General features: G+C 32.9%; 4 protein-coding genes across 4 annotated transcripts; 2 read left to right on the top strand and 2 right to left on the bottom strand.

Annotated features, from left to right (window-relative positions):
* Positions 1 to 3,886: 3,886 nt before the first annotated feature.
* Positions 3,887 to 4,211, bottom strand: BN7_6569 (uncharacterized protein; the record flags this gene model as incomplete). Its single annotated transcript, XM_011272890.1, has 2 exons — positions 3,887 to 4,086; positions 4,157 to 4,211. The coding sequence occupies 2 exons, from the start codon at positions 4,209 to 4,211 to the stop codon at positions 3,887 to 3,889; spliced, it is 255 nt and encodes an 84-aa protein (XP_011271192.1).
* A 2,977-nt stretch (positions 4,212 to 7,188) lies between these two features.
* Positions 7,189 to 9,267, top strand: KRE6 (SKN1/KRE6 family beta-glucan synthesis-associated protein; the record flags this gene model as incomplete). The annotated part of the gene is made up of 1 exon (XM_011272889.1): positions 7,189 to 9,267. One exon carries the CDS (start codon positions 7,189 to 7,191, stop codon positions 9,265 to 9,267), a length of 2,079 nt encoding a protein of 692 aa, XP_011271191.1.
* Positions 9,268 to 9,710: 443 nt separating this feature from the next.
* URN1 (Urn1p) lies at positions 9,711 to 11,452 on the bottom strand (the record flags this gene model as incomplete). Its single annotated transcript, XM_011272888.1, has 3 exons — positions 9,711 to 11,056; positions 11,151 to 11,178; positions 11,441 to 11,452. 3 exons carry the CDS (start codon positions 11,450 to 11,452, stop codon positions 9,711 to 9,713), a joined length of 1,386 nt encoding a protein of 461 aa, XP_011271190.1.
* Positions 11,453 to 11,623: 171 nt separating this feature from the next.
* On the top strand, positions 11,624 to 12,594 carry PRE9 (proteasome core particle subunit alpha 3; the record flags this gene model as incomplete). The annotated part of the gene is made up of 3 exons (XM_011272887.1): positions 11,624 to 11,686; positions 11,848 to 11,944; positions 12,062 to 12,594. 3 exons carry the CDS (start codon positions 11,624 to 11,626, stop codon positions 12,592 to 12,594), a joined length of 693 nt encoding a protein of 230 aa, XP_011271189.1.
* Positions 12,595 to 13,663: the final 1,069 nt, after the last annotated feature.

Below are 13,663 nucleotides of genomic sequence, written 5' to 3'. Positions count from 1 at the left end.
GAATCGTTATCTAGCTCATCAGAGATTTCTTCAGCTAGTGATTCATCATTGATATCTAGATCATCAGAAGTTGCTTCATTTAGTGATTCATTATCTAGCTCATCAGGAATTTCTTCAGCTAGTGATCCATCATTGATATCTGGATCATCAGAAGCTGCTTCTTCCAGTGAATCATTATCTGGCTCATCAGATGTTTCTTCAGGTATTGAAGCATCATCAGCATTGAATTCTCAATCATCAGAAGCTCTAACCACTTCTGTCGCTGGGGCAAGTACATATACTTCTCTTTCTTCAGCTAGTGAATCATTATCAAGCTCATCAGAGGTTTCATCAGAGGTTTCATCAGCTAGTGATTCATTATCTAGCTCATCAGAGACTTCTTCATCAAGTGATTCATTATCTAGCTCATCAGGAATTTCTTCAGCTAGTGATCCATCACTGATATCTAGATCATCAGAAGTTGCTTCATCTAGTGAAACATTATCTAGCTCATCAAAAGCTGCTTCATCCAATGAATCATTATCCGGCTCATCAGATGTTTCTTCGGGTATTGAATCATCATCAGCATTGAATTCTCAATCATCAGAAGCTCTAACCACTTCTGTCGCTGGGGCAAGTACATTTACTTCAGATTCATCTGTTAGCTCAAGTATGAGAAGTGGTGCACTATTATCTTCATTTGAAAGCATACAGTCATCAGTTAACAAAGGAAGTACCTCATATTCAACACAGATTTCTGACATCACAAGTGGCTTGCATCCATCTTCAAATGTTGTTTCTGGTACTTTGCCAAGTTCATCCCAGCTAACGAGCGTTGCTACTTCATTAGTTCATAGTACTACCTCAAGTGGTGTGAGCAAACAGACATCAGTGGAATCACTATTCTCCCCAAGTGTTAGTGGATTTACATCAACAAGCAGCGGCATTGTGTCTATTCCATCACAAAGCTTTAGCTCTTTTATTAGACCAACATCCACAGGCTCATATGTGGTGTCTCAAGCTTCATCATCAGGATCATCATCAGAAGACTTTGTGACTTCGATTGAAGAATCATCCACAGGCGAAATGAAGAGATCAGCATCATCTGAGCCAGTGGTTTCTGATTCAACCTTAATATCAAGTGAACTCTCATCTTTCTCAACATACGCTTCTATTACAAGTTCATTTACAATTTCAACCCACGTCAGTGACCATAGCGCATCATTATCATTTCCAATAATTTCTAGTTCAACTTATGAGTCTGGAAGTTCAAGACTCATTCAACATAGTGATTCTTCCAATTTGACAACAACTTTTGCTGCCGCAAGTACCTGGTCTACAATGTTAAATATATCTGATGGCTCTACTACTTCATCAACAGTATTAAATCATCCACCGGCACCGCTATCATCATCATCATCATCATCATCAAAACAAGAGTTGTTGACCAGTGATTTCTCAATTCCATCACAAACTTCAAGTACAAGCTTCAACACTGAAGCATGCTCATCAGGAACTAAAGCTTTCACTGAAACCACGGGATCAACGTCATATTCATCTTTAGGATCAAGCTCGACCCTCCTTGGAACTAAATTTATCAATGTGAGTGGTTCTTCTTCTGTATCTTCCGCTTCAGGTAACATAGAAAGCAATGTTCATATACCAAGTACAACGGCTGAATCATTAGAAAGATCACTTGCTAGTTCATTTGGTGATGCATCAATAGTTACATCAAGAAGCTCAGAATTAGATTCTTCTATAACTAGCCAAGACAGCGCATCACGCTCAGATAAACCTCGCCCATCATTGGTACCACGCTCAACATTCACAATTTCAGCTGTTACATCAACCTCCAGTATTTGTGTTGTTGCAGAATATCAAACGTTCACACAGAATATATTGACTGAAATCCCAGAATATGATTCATCAAGTAGTATTACTGGCTGGAAAGGTACTACACAGGGTGTTCCATTCATTTCCACGGTTTGTTTACAATCATCAGAAGTCTCATCAATTTCATACTTTTCAAGTTATTTGTCTTCTTATGGTGTTTCATATATCACAAAGGATGTCGATATTACACATATCAGCAGAACTACTTTCTCCGTCACCGAAACTTCAACAAATACGGTTTTCATCACTTCTTCAAAACCAACACCTAGTGTTTCAACTGAGGACTATTCAAAGGCTGAACCTGGCTCATCGGTAACTTTACATGTCAGTGAAGAGACACACAGCTCTTTATGGGGCGGAAGCGGTGAAATTTCTCACACATCTGAACTTAACGACACCAAGAAAACATCCAAAACTGAAAAAAATACAGAAGACTCATTAGGATCAACTGTTGTTTCAACTGCTGAAATTACATCAAAATTAGCTACCAAATCAGAGGAACCAAAAGATCATTCAAAAGCAAGTAAAGCTGATTCCAACCCAGATGCAAGTATTGATATTAGATCATCAATTGTAACAGGTTCAAAGCAAGGGGGTGATGAGAATATCGAAAAATCGAGTGGTCTAGATTCATTCAAACAAAAAGCTACTTCATCAGTTGAATCATTTTCAACGCCAACTTCCTCTGGTAAAGATGGTGACTCTTTCATTAACATCAATCCATACACAGGAATCATCCCCCAGGAGACTGCTAGTCTATCAGTTTCATTGAATTCAGCTGTCATGACTGATTCAGTCTCTTCAACAATACCAACAGCTGCTGTATCTACTGATGAAGCTACAACTTCAGATAACCAAAATTCATTGAGTGGTGATGCTAATATTAACCAAGACCAGCACATTTCAAAAGAATTAGGGGAAAATATAAGCTCAAGCGTGAATGCACCTCAAAGTTCCAGTTTGAATTTAGTTCATTCATCCCAATCCTCTACTGATTCATTGCTAAACTCAGATACCAAAGGTATTTCAAATAGTGACGTTGCAGAAAAATCATCTAGTGATACATTTACCAAAGATAAGCCTTTAGTTTTTACAGATACTTCCATCACTACTTCTACTTCTATAGGTTCATCAAATACCCCTGCTGCTACCCCCGTGTCTTCTAATGAATCAATTGTTTCTAATGATGGTAATGGAACAGAATCTGGCTCCTTGAGTGATACAAGTGCTTCAAACAGTGATGGTTCAAACCAAACTCCAACAAACTCCACAACTTCTAATGTCATTTCAAATACTGAATCATCTCAAAATGGAACTATTACAAACCAACCTGGTCAAACAACAAATGGAACCACTAATGGTACAATTCCTGAAATCCAAACAACAAGTAGTGCGTCTAAAGCTAGAGGTAGCTTCTTATTATTATTGATTGTTTCATTTTTCACAATTACTATTCTAGTGGTTTAATTCCAACTTGCCATAGGATAAATCAACTTTTCTTGCATGATATTGTTAGCTCAATATCCATTTTTCTTATCGTCATTTTTACCATTGCTTTATTTTTGCATCATTCATTAATTTTTATACCCAAATAATGTTATTTGAGGCGTTTTTTTGTAAATAGTGTTTATTATATTAAATTATACAGAAATTTTTGTTATTAAAATGCAATGTAGATATATTATTATTATAATATTGCTATATTAATACTAGTACATTCGAGCTTATATGTAGCATCTAGTTGAGATATTGAGTGGATACGAGTCTTATTATATAGTGGTATATTAATATTATATTAAAAAAGTTAAACACGAAATGACTTAAGAAGCTATTGCAATTAAAAACTAATATCTCAAAAAGTATCTCAAGCTTATACAGCTTCGAAGCAGAAAAGTATATGAGTAGGTAAGTTGAATTCAGGTTAAATGTGGTTCAATGATGATGGTGATATAAAATATTGTAATGATGGGGATGTAAATTGGGTGTAAACAATGAATAAGTTGTATTTATTAACCTAATCAATGGTGGTGGTTTCAGTTCTGATAGAGGTTGGGGTCCAAGAGTTACCATTACAGGTATCAAAATATGATGTGACATGATATTCTGTGTAGATCAAAACTGTATCACCGAATGTTGTAGTTGTGACACCTTTAGATTCTGTTGATGGTGTAATTGATGGACATGAAACTGAGTAAGAAGCTGATGGTGCTTGTGCTGTTAAAAATTGTTAGTATGATTTTCCATAATCTATATTTAATAGTTCATCATTCATGGTGAAACATACCTTGAGCTTTCATCAAAAGACTTGAAAGAGCTAATAATGGTAAAGTAAATTTCATTTTGTATAGTTAAACGAGTGTGATAATATTTAATAATATGATAAGATTATAATAATTAGATGAAGAGATGATGATCAATATCAGGGGATCTTGTACCCTTTTATATATTTGAGAGACTTCTTTATCGGTTATACATTTGTGCATGCTTTATATCTTGCTAGATTAGGTCAACATAATGGAGTTTTCTGCATTTTGAAAGAAGTTTCCATGCTTTTGGAAATAGATTGCCTCAAAAACGATTATTTGAGGTTAAGGTCCAGGGTGAATGTTTACTTTTATTTGAGTTTGATGCACCGAAAAAATTTCTTCTGTAAAATAATACGATATGATGTTCATTGTATCAACCGAATTAGGAAATAACAAAGATATTTCACACAAATCATAAGTTTCCATAATCAAGAGCCTCATCAAAAAAACTTAGTTACTTGAAGTGCTGTAGTTCGTCAAAGTATGACTTGTATAACCTGAAATTGTGATTTAGAAGAGTTACAGAACATATTGAATTAGCTGATGGAATTGTTCAATTAGTTGGAAATTGGTAGGGCCGTAGCTGATTCATGGTTCGTTTCAAGATCTCTAGGATTATCTAGGTATAAAATAACTGTGTTCTATAATCTAAGCACAAATATAAAGATACCTCACAATGATGCCTTGAGCTATAACGTGATCAAGTGGATGCACAAAAGTTCTCTTCGAAAATGTCTTATATATATGAATATTAAAACCTATTTATTTATAAGCTAAGCTCTCATATAAAAAAGTGATTTTCGCGGTCCCTTATTAAAAGAAAGCGCGAAGCCTGATATTACTAATCATCACAAACTTGATTAGTCAGGCATATATATAACTATTCAAAATCATTAATGAATATGCTGATACTTCCCCTATAGATTACAGCAGCCAATCCATGTAATAAATCAGCAAACGTGCTAACAATTATTCAATAATTCGAGAATTAAATATATATTAGTATCAGTACTAATATAAATTGCACAACTAGTTAAACTCATTGAACATTGAACAGCTAAAGTAATATTAAGGCACGAGCTAGCTGGTACATACTTATAACGACACTAGTACTTAATATATTATATATATATATATTTCAATAAATTTATAATTAGGACAAAACTCGTTGTTCTAGGAATAGCTTCCAAGGCTGGTGCAATTTAGCTGTTTTAATTAGGGAGCTTTTACTTAAGAGCCTCCAATTCATATTGTGACTATACAGTACATTATTTAAAGCTTCATTTGAAGCTTAGCTTATCATACTGCTATGTTGAATGAAAAGCGCCCTTAAAAATAACCCAAAATCCTTAAAATGATCAGATAGTACTGTGCTTAACAGTTTATTGGCCTTTCTAATTTGTGATGTGGAAGCTAGTTATCGAATATTATTAACCATTTAACAGCTGATTATATCTAGGTAACTAGATCATATGAGTTGTTCAATAGAACGTGGATAATATCAAAATGTTCAAAGAATTCTAGTCTATATATGGTGTTGTAATTCAATTACTTGCGTCCAGTAATTCATTTATTGATCTAGAAATTGCCACCCATCAAGCATCCAGTTTCAATTCGTTGTATCTAGATATCTAGACGTATCTAAATTCCAACTTACAATTCAGACGTGTGTAGTAGCATACTAGCATACTACTAACCATCATCTAATAAATATGGGTTATAGGATTGATTAGATAGACAATACAGCAGAAGTTCGTCTCAAGAGGCAACTCAATCCAATTTTTTTAAATAGACTTTCTAGTTCCTTTATATATCATCAAGAATTGCAGGTATAAATTTCTATGTCCTAGTATAATTTTCGAATTTGTCGCGTTTAGAAGTTTAGCGAAAATTATACGTCAAAATTTCGATCCAGTTCTTTAAGGTACACTATTAAAAAAAAAAACATTAGAATTTAGGACCAGCAAATTTTATTACACAATTTACTACGAGAGCTACAAAAGTAGCTACATATGTGAACCATGAACAAATATATTACACTAGCTAATTGCAAAAGATTGCAAGGTTTCCCATCTTAACTCGTGATTGATTTTTACGCTGAATGGACATTGACCGCCAAAATGAGTTTTCGTTAAAATTCTTCTCTTTATTTAGCCTAGTTTTAATTTTTTATCCTGTCATTTTCCAAATGTCCCAAAATTAAACTTTTTTAACGTGCCAAAGAACTTTTTTCAGGACAGATTTACAGCCTCGCTAAAACATTTTAGGCGCCTAGTCGCGAATTTCATTAGAAATATTCCGTAGATGTCCAGAGTTTCGATTTCGACTCGCGACAACAGGCTAAAAAAAGAACACTTGTGTAAAAATGTCCAATGTCCCGGCTCCTGTTTTCCTTTTTCTTTGCTTTTAAACTTTTTCGAATCGATCTGAGACGTCTCAGATTCTTGAAAAGCTGAATCAAGCATTTTTTTTTGATTTCAACAAGACGGTAATTCAAGCTTTCAAGAGATCCAAGAAAACTCAAGAAACAAGTCCAAGACCTCTTGAGCTTTAGTGTCAAACAAGTATCTTGGTTCATCAATATTCAGATCATTGAGAGAATCAGCTTCATCATAACATCAGGTACCAAACTTAGATCTAGTTATACTTGAAGCTTTTCAACAAGATCTTCCTTTACATTCGCTTTCCGTCAACTCCAAGACATAAAGATTAAGAGAAAAGAAAGTTGATCCAATATAAAGGTGTTTGAAAAAACTTCTGCAAGATCATTCTTTCCCTCAAAAAGTGCCCATTCATTTGTTCATTAATTAAGCTTTGATTCTTTCAAGTCCAAGAATTATACAACTAAGATTTGAACGCGTTTCATCAGATTTTCAGTTTCAAATACAATAATTTATTCATAGGAATAGCTTCCATACAAATCCAGTTATCTATAAATTCTTGCTAATCAATTTAAAGTGATCCAAATTGCTAATTTTGAAATAATTACAAACCATCAAATTTATTTATTATGTCAACTAGAAATTTGACTGATCGTTCCCCAATAGTTGGTGGTAGTTCTGAATCATCAGACTCTGACAGACCAAGAAATCCATTTTTACAAGATGAAGAAAACTCAGTTGAAGATTTAAGTGATGATTCAAGATCAAACTTACAACAATCAAATGTTTCAAAGCCTTATATTGATTATTCAGGTTATTATAGCCAACAAGGGTCATCATCAGCTTCATTGACTCCAAATAACCAAAACTCATATTCTTCATCAAATATTTCAGGTATGAACCAACAACGTCATTTATCAGTCAATAATGATATTTATTCACCACCTGAATATGATAGATATCCAACTTTAGGGGGCTCAAGAGTTGCCTCTATGGCTCCATCAGTTAGCTCTACAACAAATCTTGTGGAACATCAAAAAAAACACTCCATGGTCTCAGATAGATCTTCAACTTCAGATGGTTCTTCTAATCCTTTCATGGCTGATGCTGATTTTAGTCCTTTTGGTGGTTATCCAGCTTCTTCTTTCCCATTACATATAGATGAAAAAGAACCTGATGATTACATACATAATCCAGATCCAATTGCTGATGCTTATTTAGACAAACATAGATTTTTGAATGATTTCAAAAACATGGATAAAAGATCTGGTGGTGGTCTTTTCGGTTTATTATTCTTATTACTTGGTGCCATTGCCATTTTCATCATTTTACCAGCTTTAACTTATTCAGGTGTTGTGGATCATGGTAAACCAACTGTTATCGAAATATTAACATTTTATAGCTATCCACAATTAAGTGCTATTAGAACAAGTTTAGTTGATCCAGATACTCCACAAGATGCCTATGAAAAAGAATCTAGAAATGGTGATAAATGGAAATTAGTTTTCTCTGATGAATTTAATGCTGAAGGTCGTACTTTCTATGAAGGTGATGATCAATTTTGGAATGCACCAAATATTCATTATGATGCTACACACGATTTAGAATGGTATGATCCAGATGCATCAACTACAATTAATGGTACATTAACTTTGAGAATGGATGCTTTTGAAAATCATGATTTATTTTACAGATCAGGTATGTTACAATCATGGAATCAAATGTGTTTTACACAAGGTTATTTGGAAGTTTCATCTAAATTACCAAATTATGGTAATGTTACAGGTTTATGGCCAGGTATTTGGACTTTAGGTAACTTAGCTAGACCAGGTTTCTTGGCTTCTGCTGAAGCTGTTTGGCCATATAGTTACGATTCATGTGATGCTGGTATTACACCAAATCAATCTTCTACAGATGGTATCAGTTATTTATATGGTCAAAGATTAAGTGCTTGTACTTGTGACGGTGAAGATCATCCAAACCCAGGTACTGGTAGAGGTGCTCCAGAATTAGATATCTTAGAAGGTGAAGTTGATACTACTTTAGGTACTGGTTTAGCTTCTCAATCATTCCAAGTTGCTCCTTATGATATTTGGTATATTCCAGATTATGATTATGTTGAAATTCACAATCATAGTACAACTGTCATGAATACATATACTGGTGGTCCATTACAACAAGCTGTCTCTGCCGTTACTACATTAAACCCAGCTTGGTATGAATTTGGTGATACTGATGGTCACTATTTCCAAAATTATGGTTTAGAATATTTGAATGACAATGATGATGGTTATATTAGATGGCACGTTGGTCAAGATCCAACAATGACTTTACATGCTACAGCATTACATCCAAATGGTAATATTGGTTGGAGACGTATTCCAAAAGAACCAATGTCAATTATCTTAAACTTGGGTATTTCAAATAATTGGGCTTATATTGATTGGGCTTCTATTATGTTTCCAGTTACTCATCAAATTGATCATGTTCGTTTATATCAACCAGAAGATCAAGTCGATGTTACTTGTGATCCAACTGATTATCCAACTTATGATTACATTCAAAGCCATAAGAATGTCTATTATAATGCAAATCTTACAACTTGGAAAGATGCTGGTTATGATTTCCCAAAGAACATATTAACTGGTAACTGTAAGAGTTCACATTATAACGGGCCAACTGGCGCTCAAGCAGATGGTCAAACATAAGGTGGTTAAATCACATTACTTTTTATTAAAGGCATAACCCCTGATCAACCACCTTCAATAAAAATTTATTATTAATTCATCATCATATTCACATTTTTTATTATATTTTCAATTATTATTACCCATCCACCATCATTGTATGATTGTTTCATTTCATATTTTTATATCAAAAAGGGCAAGGTTTGATCATATAAATTCATTGTATTTTTAGAGAGATATCAAGATTGTTTCAATTTCTATACTGAACAATTAAGATACATTCATACATATTATTATTTTTTTATCGTTATTATTAACTCATTTTTGCTTGCACTCGGTTGTTTATTATAAATCATACAAATCATTATATAAAAGAATGTTATGTTTAAGAACATGATATATAGATTTCACAGAATAAACATTCTGTCATTTTTGAATATTGTAGCTGGCTAAATAATTGTATATTATACGCCATCTAGTAAGTTATACACCTCATTGATAATTTGAAGTCGTTTCCCTATTGGTGTGATGTAATACTTTATATCAAACTTGAGACTTTCAGATATCTGTAATAAATCTTCAATCTGGTGAAGAAGTTTATAACCCAATTTAATATCTTGATTATTTTGTTCATTATAAGATTCAACTTCTTTAATAATGGAGTTACATGATTCTTTATCTTCCAATTTTTTTGAATTATGCTTGAAGATTTTAGATTTCAACAGAAAATCTTTAAATATCGTTATTCTATCATCTAATGGCTTCTTATGGTATACCAAATACTCTTTATAAGTTTTTTCCTTTTCTCTATCTCCTAAATCAAATTTCTTGAGTTTCTTTTTCCATTTTTTCTTAAAATCGACATAAAGTCTATCCAATTCATCTCTACTTTCAAGAAACTTGATGAATTTAACAAATGGTTCCTCTGGTTCTTCATCGCCAGCATTTTCTTCCTTGAGTTCTTTAGTATCATCAGTATTTTGTTGTTTCAAAGTAACTGCGATAGATGCCCAACCGTCAAATATTCTTTTTCTATCACGATTATCATCAATTTCATAAAATCTTGGATCATTTATCAATTTCAAAGATTCAGATTCCCAAGTACCAAAAGGATTTAATTCACTTTCTTGTAACAATTCGAAAAAAATAGCTTCTGCTTGTTGTGGATCTTTAGATTCACCTTCATCTGATGATAAGTCATTAAGCATGTCTAAATCAATGGCATTTTCTTCTTCGGATGATTCAGCACCCTCATCATTAGGTTCTTCTGAGAGTTCTGTTTCTAAGACATTAACTTGATCAGTAATATCTTTTGAAGGTTCAACTTTTGATTCATTGATTTCATCTGTGTTTTCACTTGTTTCAATTTTTTCTTCAACTTTAACTTCATCTTCATTGTCTGAATCATCTTCACTCGATGAATAACCAGAAACTAAAGGATTAACTGGTTTTTGTGTGATTTGTTCAATTTTTGGAGTTTCATCTTCATCATCACTCTCTAAACCTTTCAGCATTTCCTGAACTTTCTGTTCATCTTCATCTTCATTATCCAATTCTCCATGATCATCCTGTAACTCTTCTTTTTTGGGTACTAAACTATTATTCAATATTGAATCCTGTTCCTCGGTTAACTTAAGACCTCTTGATTTGGCAATCAACAATAATAAACTATCTTTCTCTATATCCTGAACTTTTTGAAGCACTAATTCATCATCAATTTTCCAATGTGATTCTTTAGTTTCTTTATTATGGAAGAAATGAGAACCTTTAGTGGTAAATACTAATGACCATTGTGTATCTGGTAAATCAACTCTAAAATATCATGTTAATATCTTATATATCAAATATTGATAAATATTTATGATTTACTTACTTGAAAGTTGGTTTTGCAGTTTCTTCTGTACGTTGTCTCTTATCTTGTTTGTGATTATTCTGTTTTGATTGCCTCGATGGATTTTTCGATTTAGGTTTGGTATAAGTAGACTCTTGAGTTAATGAATTGTAGTAATAAAAATGTCCTATATAAAGATTATGTTAGTGCTATGTTATATTCCATTTTTTCAAAGCAGAGTTAAAACCCACCTGTTGGTGCCTTGTGTCGGCTCCAGTTTTCTGGAAGACCATCAGCATTGGATTGATTCATTATGCCTTGGATAAACAGTCTCTTCTAAGTCTTTTTTCAATGGAATAATACCAAACTCATCATAATCAAGAGCTTATACCTCTTTCAAACCGCAGGGTAAATACCCGCGAAAATCAAATCTGATCAAAACCGAAAAGCAGATTACCTTGAATACTAACAAACCAAAGAACACACACTAAAACAAACCAATTGTCTTTCAATCAAAGAACAAATTCATAGGTTTCTATTAGCAATATGGGATCCAGAAGATACGATAGTCGAACCACAATCTTCTCACCAGAAGGTCGTCTTTACCAAGTATGTTTATGATTATTTTACTAGTGTGCTTATATATCTCCAGTATCCATAGTGGCGTACAAGTTAATTACAACTTTTAACGTTAAATTATCAAAAGTTTGGTTATTAAAAAGTACACTTTTAGGATGTTCAATTGAATGGATTACTAACTTTTGGAATAGGTTGAATATGCTTTAGAAGCTATTTCTCATGCTGGTACTGCGATTGGTATTCTTGCCACTGATGGTATTGTACTAGCTGCTGAACGTAAAGTCACCAGTAAATTATTAGAACAAGATACATCAGCTGAAAAATTATATACATTGAATGAGTGAGTATGAACGTATTATTTTATCAAATGATGATTTTACTAATGAATCTTTAGTAATGTTGCAGTGGCAGTTGCCGGTATGACTGCTGATGCAGGTATTTTAATCAATAGTGCAAGAGTACAAGCTCAAAATTATTTAAAAACATATAATGAAGAAATTCCAGTTGAATTATTGGTTCGTCGTCTTTGTGATATAAAACAAGGTTATACACAACATGGTGGGTTAAGACCATTTGGTGTTTCATTCATCTATGCAGGTTATGATGATAGATATAATTATCAATTATATACATCAAATCCATCAGGTAATTATTCAGGTTGGAAAGCTACAAGTGTTGGAGCAAATAATGCAGCTGCACAAACTTTATTAAAACAAGATTATAAAGATGAAATTACATTAAAAGAAGCATCTGAATTGGCTTTAAAAGTTCTATCGAAAACTATGGATACAACAACATTATCAAGTGAAAAAATAGAGTTTGCTACTATTCAAAAGGATAAAAATGGTAAAGTTTATCAACGTTTATGGAAACCAGATGAAATTGAAAAATTATTAAATGAAACTGGTATTCTTAAAAAGGAAGATGATGAAGAATAAAATGGTGGAAACTAAAATCCCTGTTTAGAAAGCTTTTATAAATGATTTTACTATGATGATTTAAAAGAAAGATTGTAGAATTGAAACTGATTAAATTCATTCAAATGATAGCACTTTTATATTGTTGGTTAGAAGCCCCGAGCGCTGAGTTTATATGAAAACAAAACATTGTAAAGCATCATCACAAATCAATGAAAACCTAAATTAAAAAGATAGAGCTCAGTATATCACATATTCGCTATTATTATTAAATGGTCCTGGGGTGAGTGTCTTCCACTATTATATATTTACTTGTTTAATAGTTCCATTTTCTAACAATAACTAGATCTTTTGTCACTGTTGCAGATACACCAGTTGGGTATACAAGACCATCATTTCCATCATTATATTGGCCAATAAATAATGAAAAATATACCGTATCATACTTGTATTATACATTTGATATTTGGAAATTCACTGTTTTTTGGAATTTAATCTTCTTTGTTGGATTCTATGCAGCTGCTGGATCATGGGCAGCTTTTATTCATAGAAGATTTGCTGGTGGAGTTTGGATTTTAGCATTTTATATCATTATTGGAGGTTTACAAGGTGTGATATCAGGGACAGTGTTTGGTTTGGTGTGAGTATACAAACTAGATGCTTCTATTAATTATATACTAACTTATTCATTTCCAGAGTATCAGCCATTTATAGAGCTGGTTTATTTTCAATGTCAACTTGGATTCCACTTTGTTCAAGTGTTTTACAGATTCTTTTCAACGTCATCACATCCTACACAACTCTGTCTGTGTTAATATGAACAAACTCAGCCATTAATTAATACTTTTAAATGAATTATATTAACCCATGTTACATATATGACATAGTGACATAGTATGTCTGTTTTTACGGTGTCAAGTCCATTTTCATTTCCTAATCGGGAAGTCTAGAACACCCTTTTTAAATATGGCACTGCTGGAAACTTGAAATGATCCATAAAGTTTCTCGTTTATAAAGGTTTTCAAGTGTCTTTTTGTTCATCAAGTTCAACATCAACAACTATTCATTGAGATTTTATAGATTTTGTTTG

Source organism: Wickerhamomyces ciferrii, contig 00290, assembly GCF_000313485.1.
Source record: "Wickerhamomyces ciferrii WGS project CAIF00000000 data, strain NRRL Y-1031 F-60-10, contig 00290, whole genome shotgun sequence".
Lineage (NCBI taxonomy): Eukaryota > Fungi > Ascomycota > Saccharomycetes > Phaffomycetales > Wickerhamomycetaceae > Hansenula > Hansenula ciferrii.
Note: the sequence above shows the minus strand (reverse complement) of the source record. Positions and strands in the feature narration are given on the sequence as shown.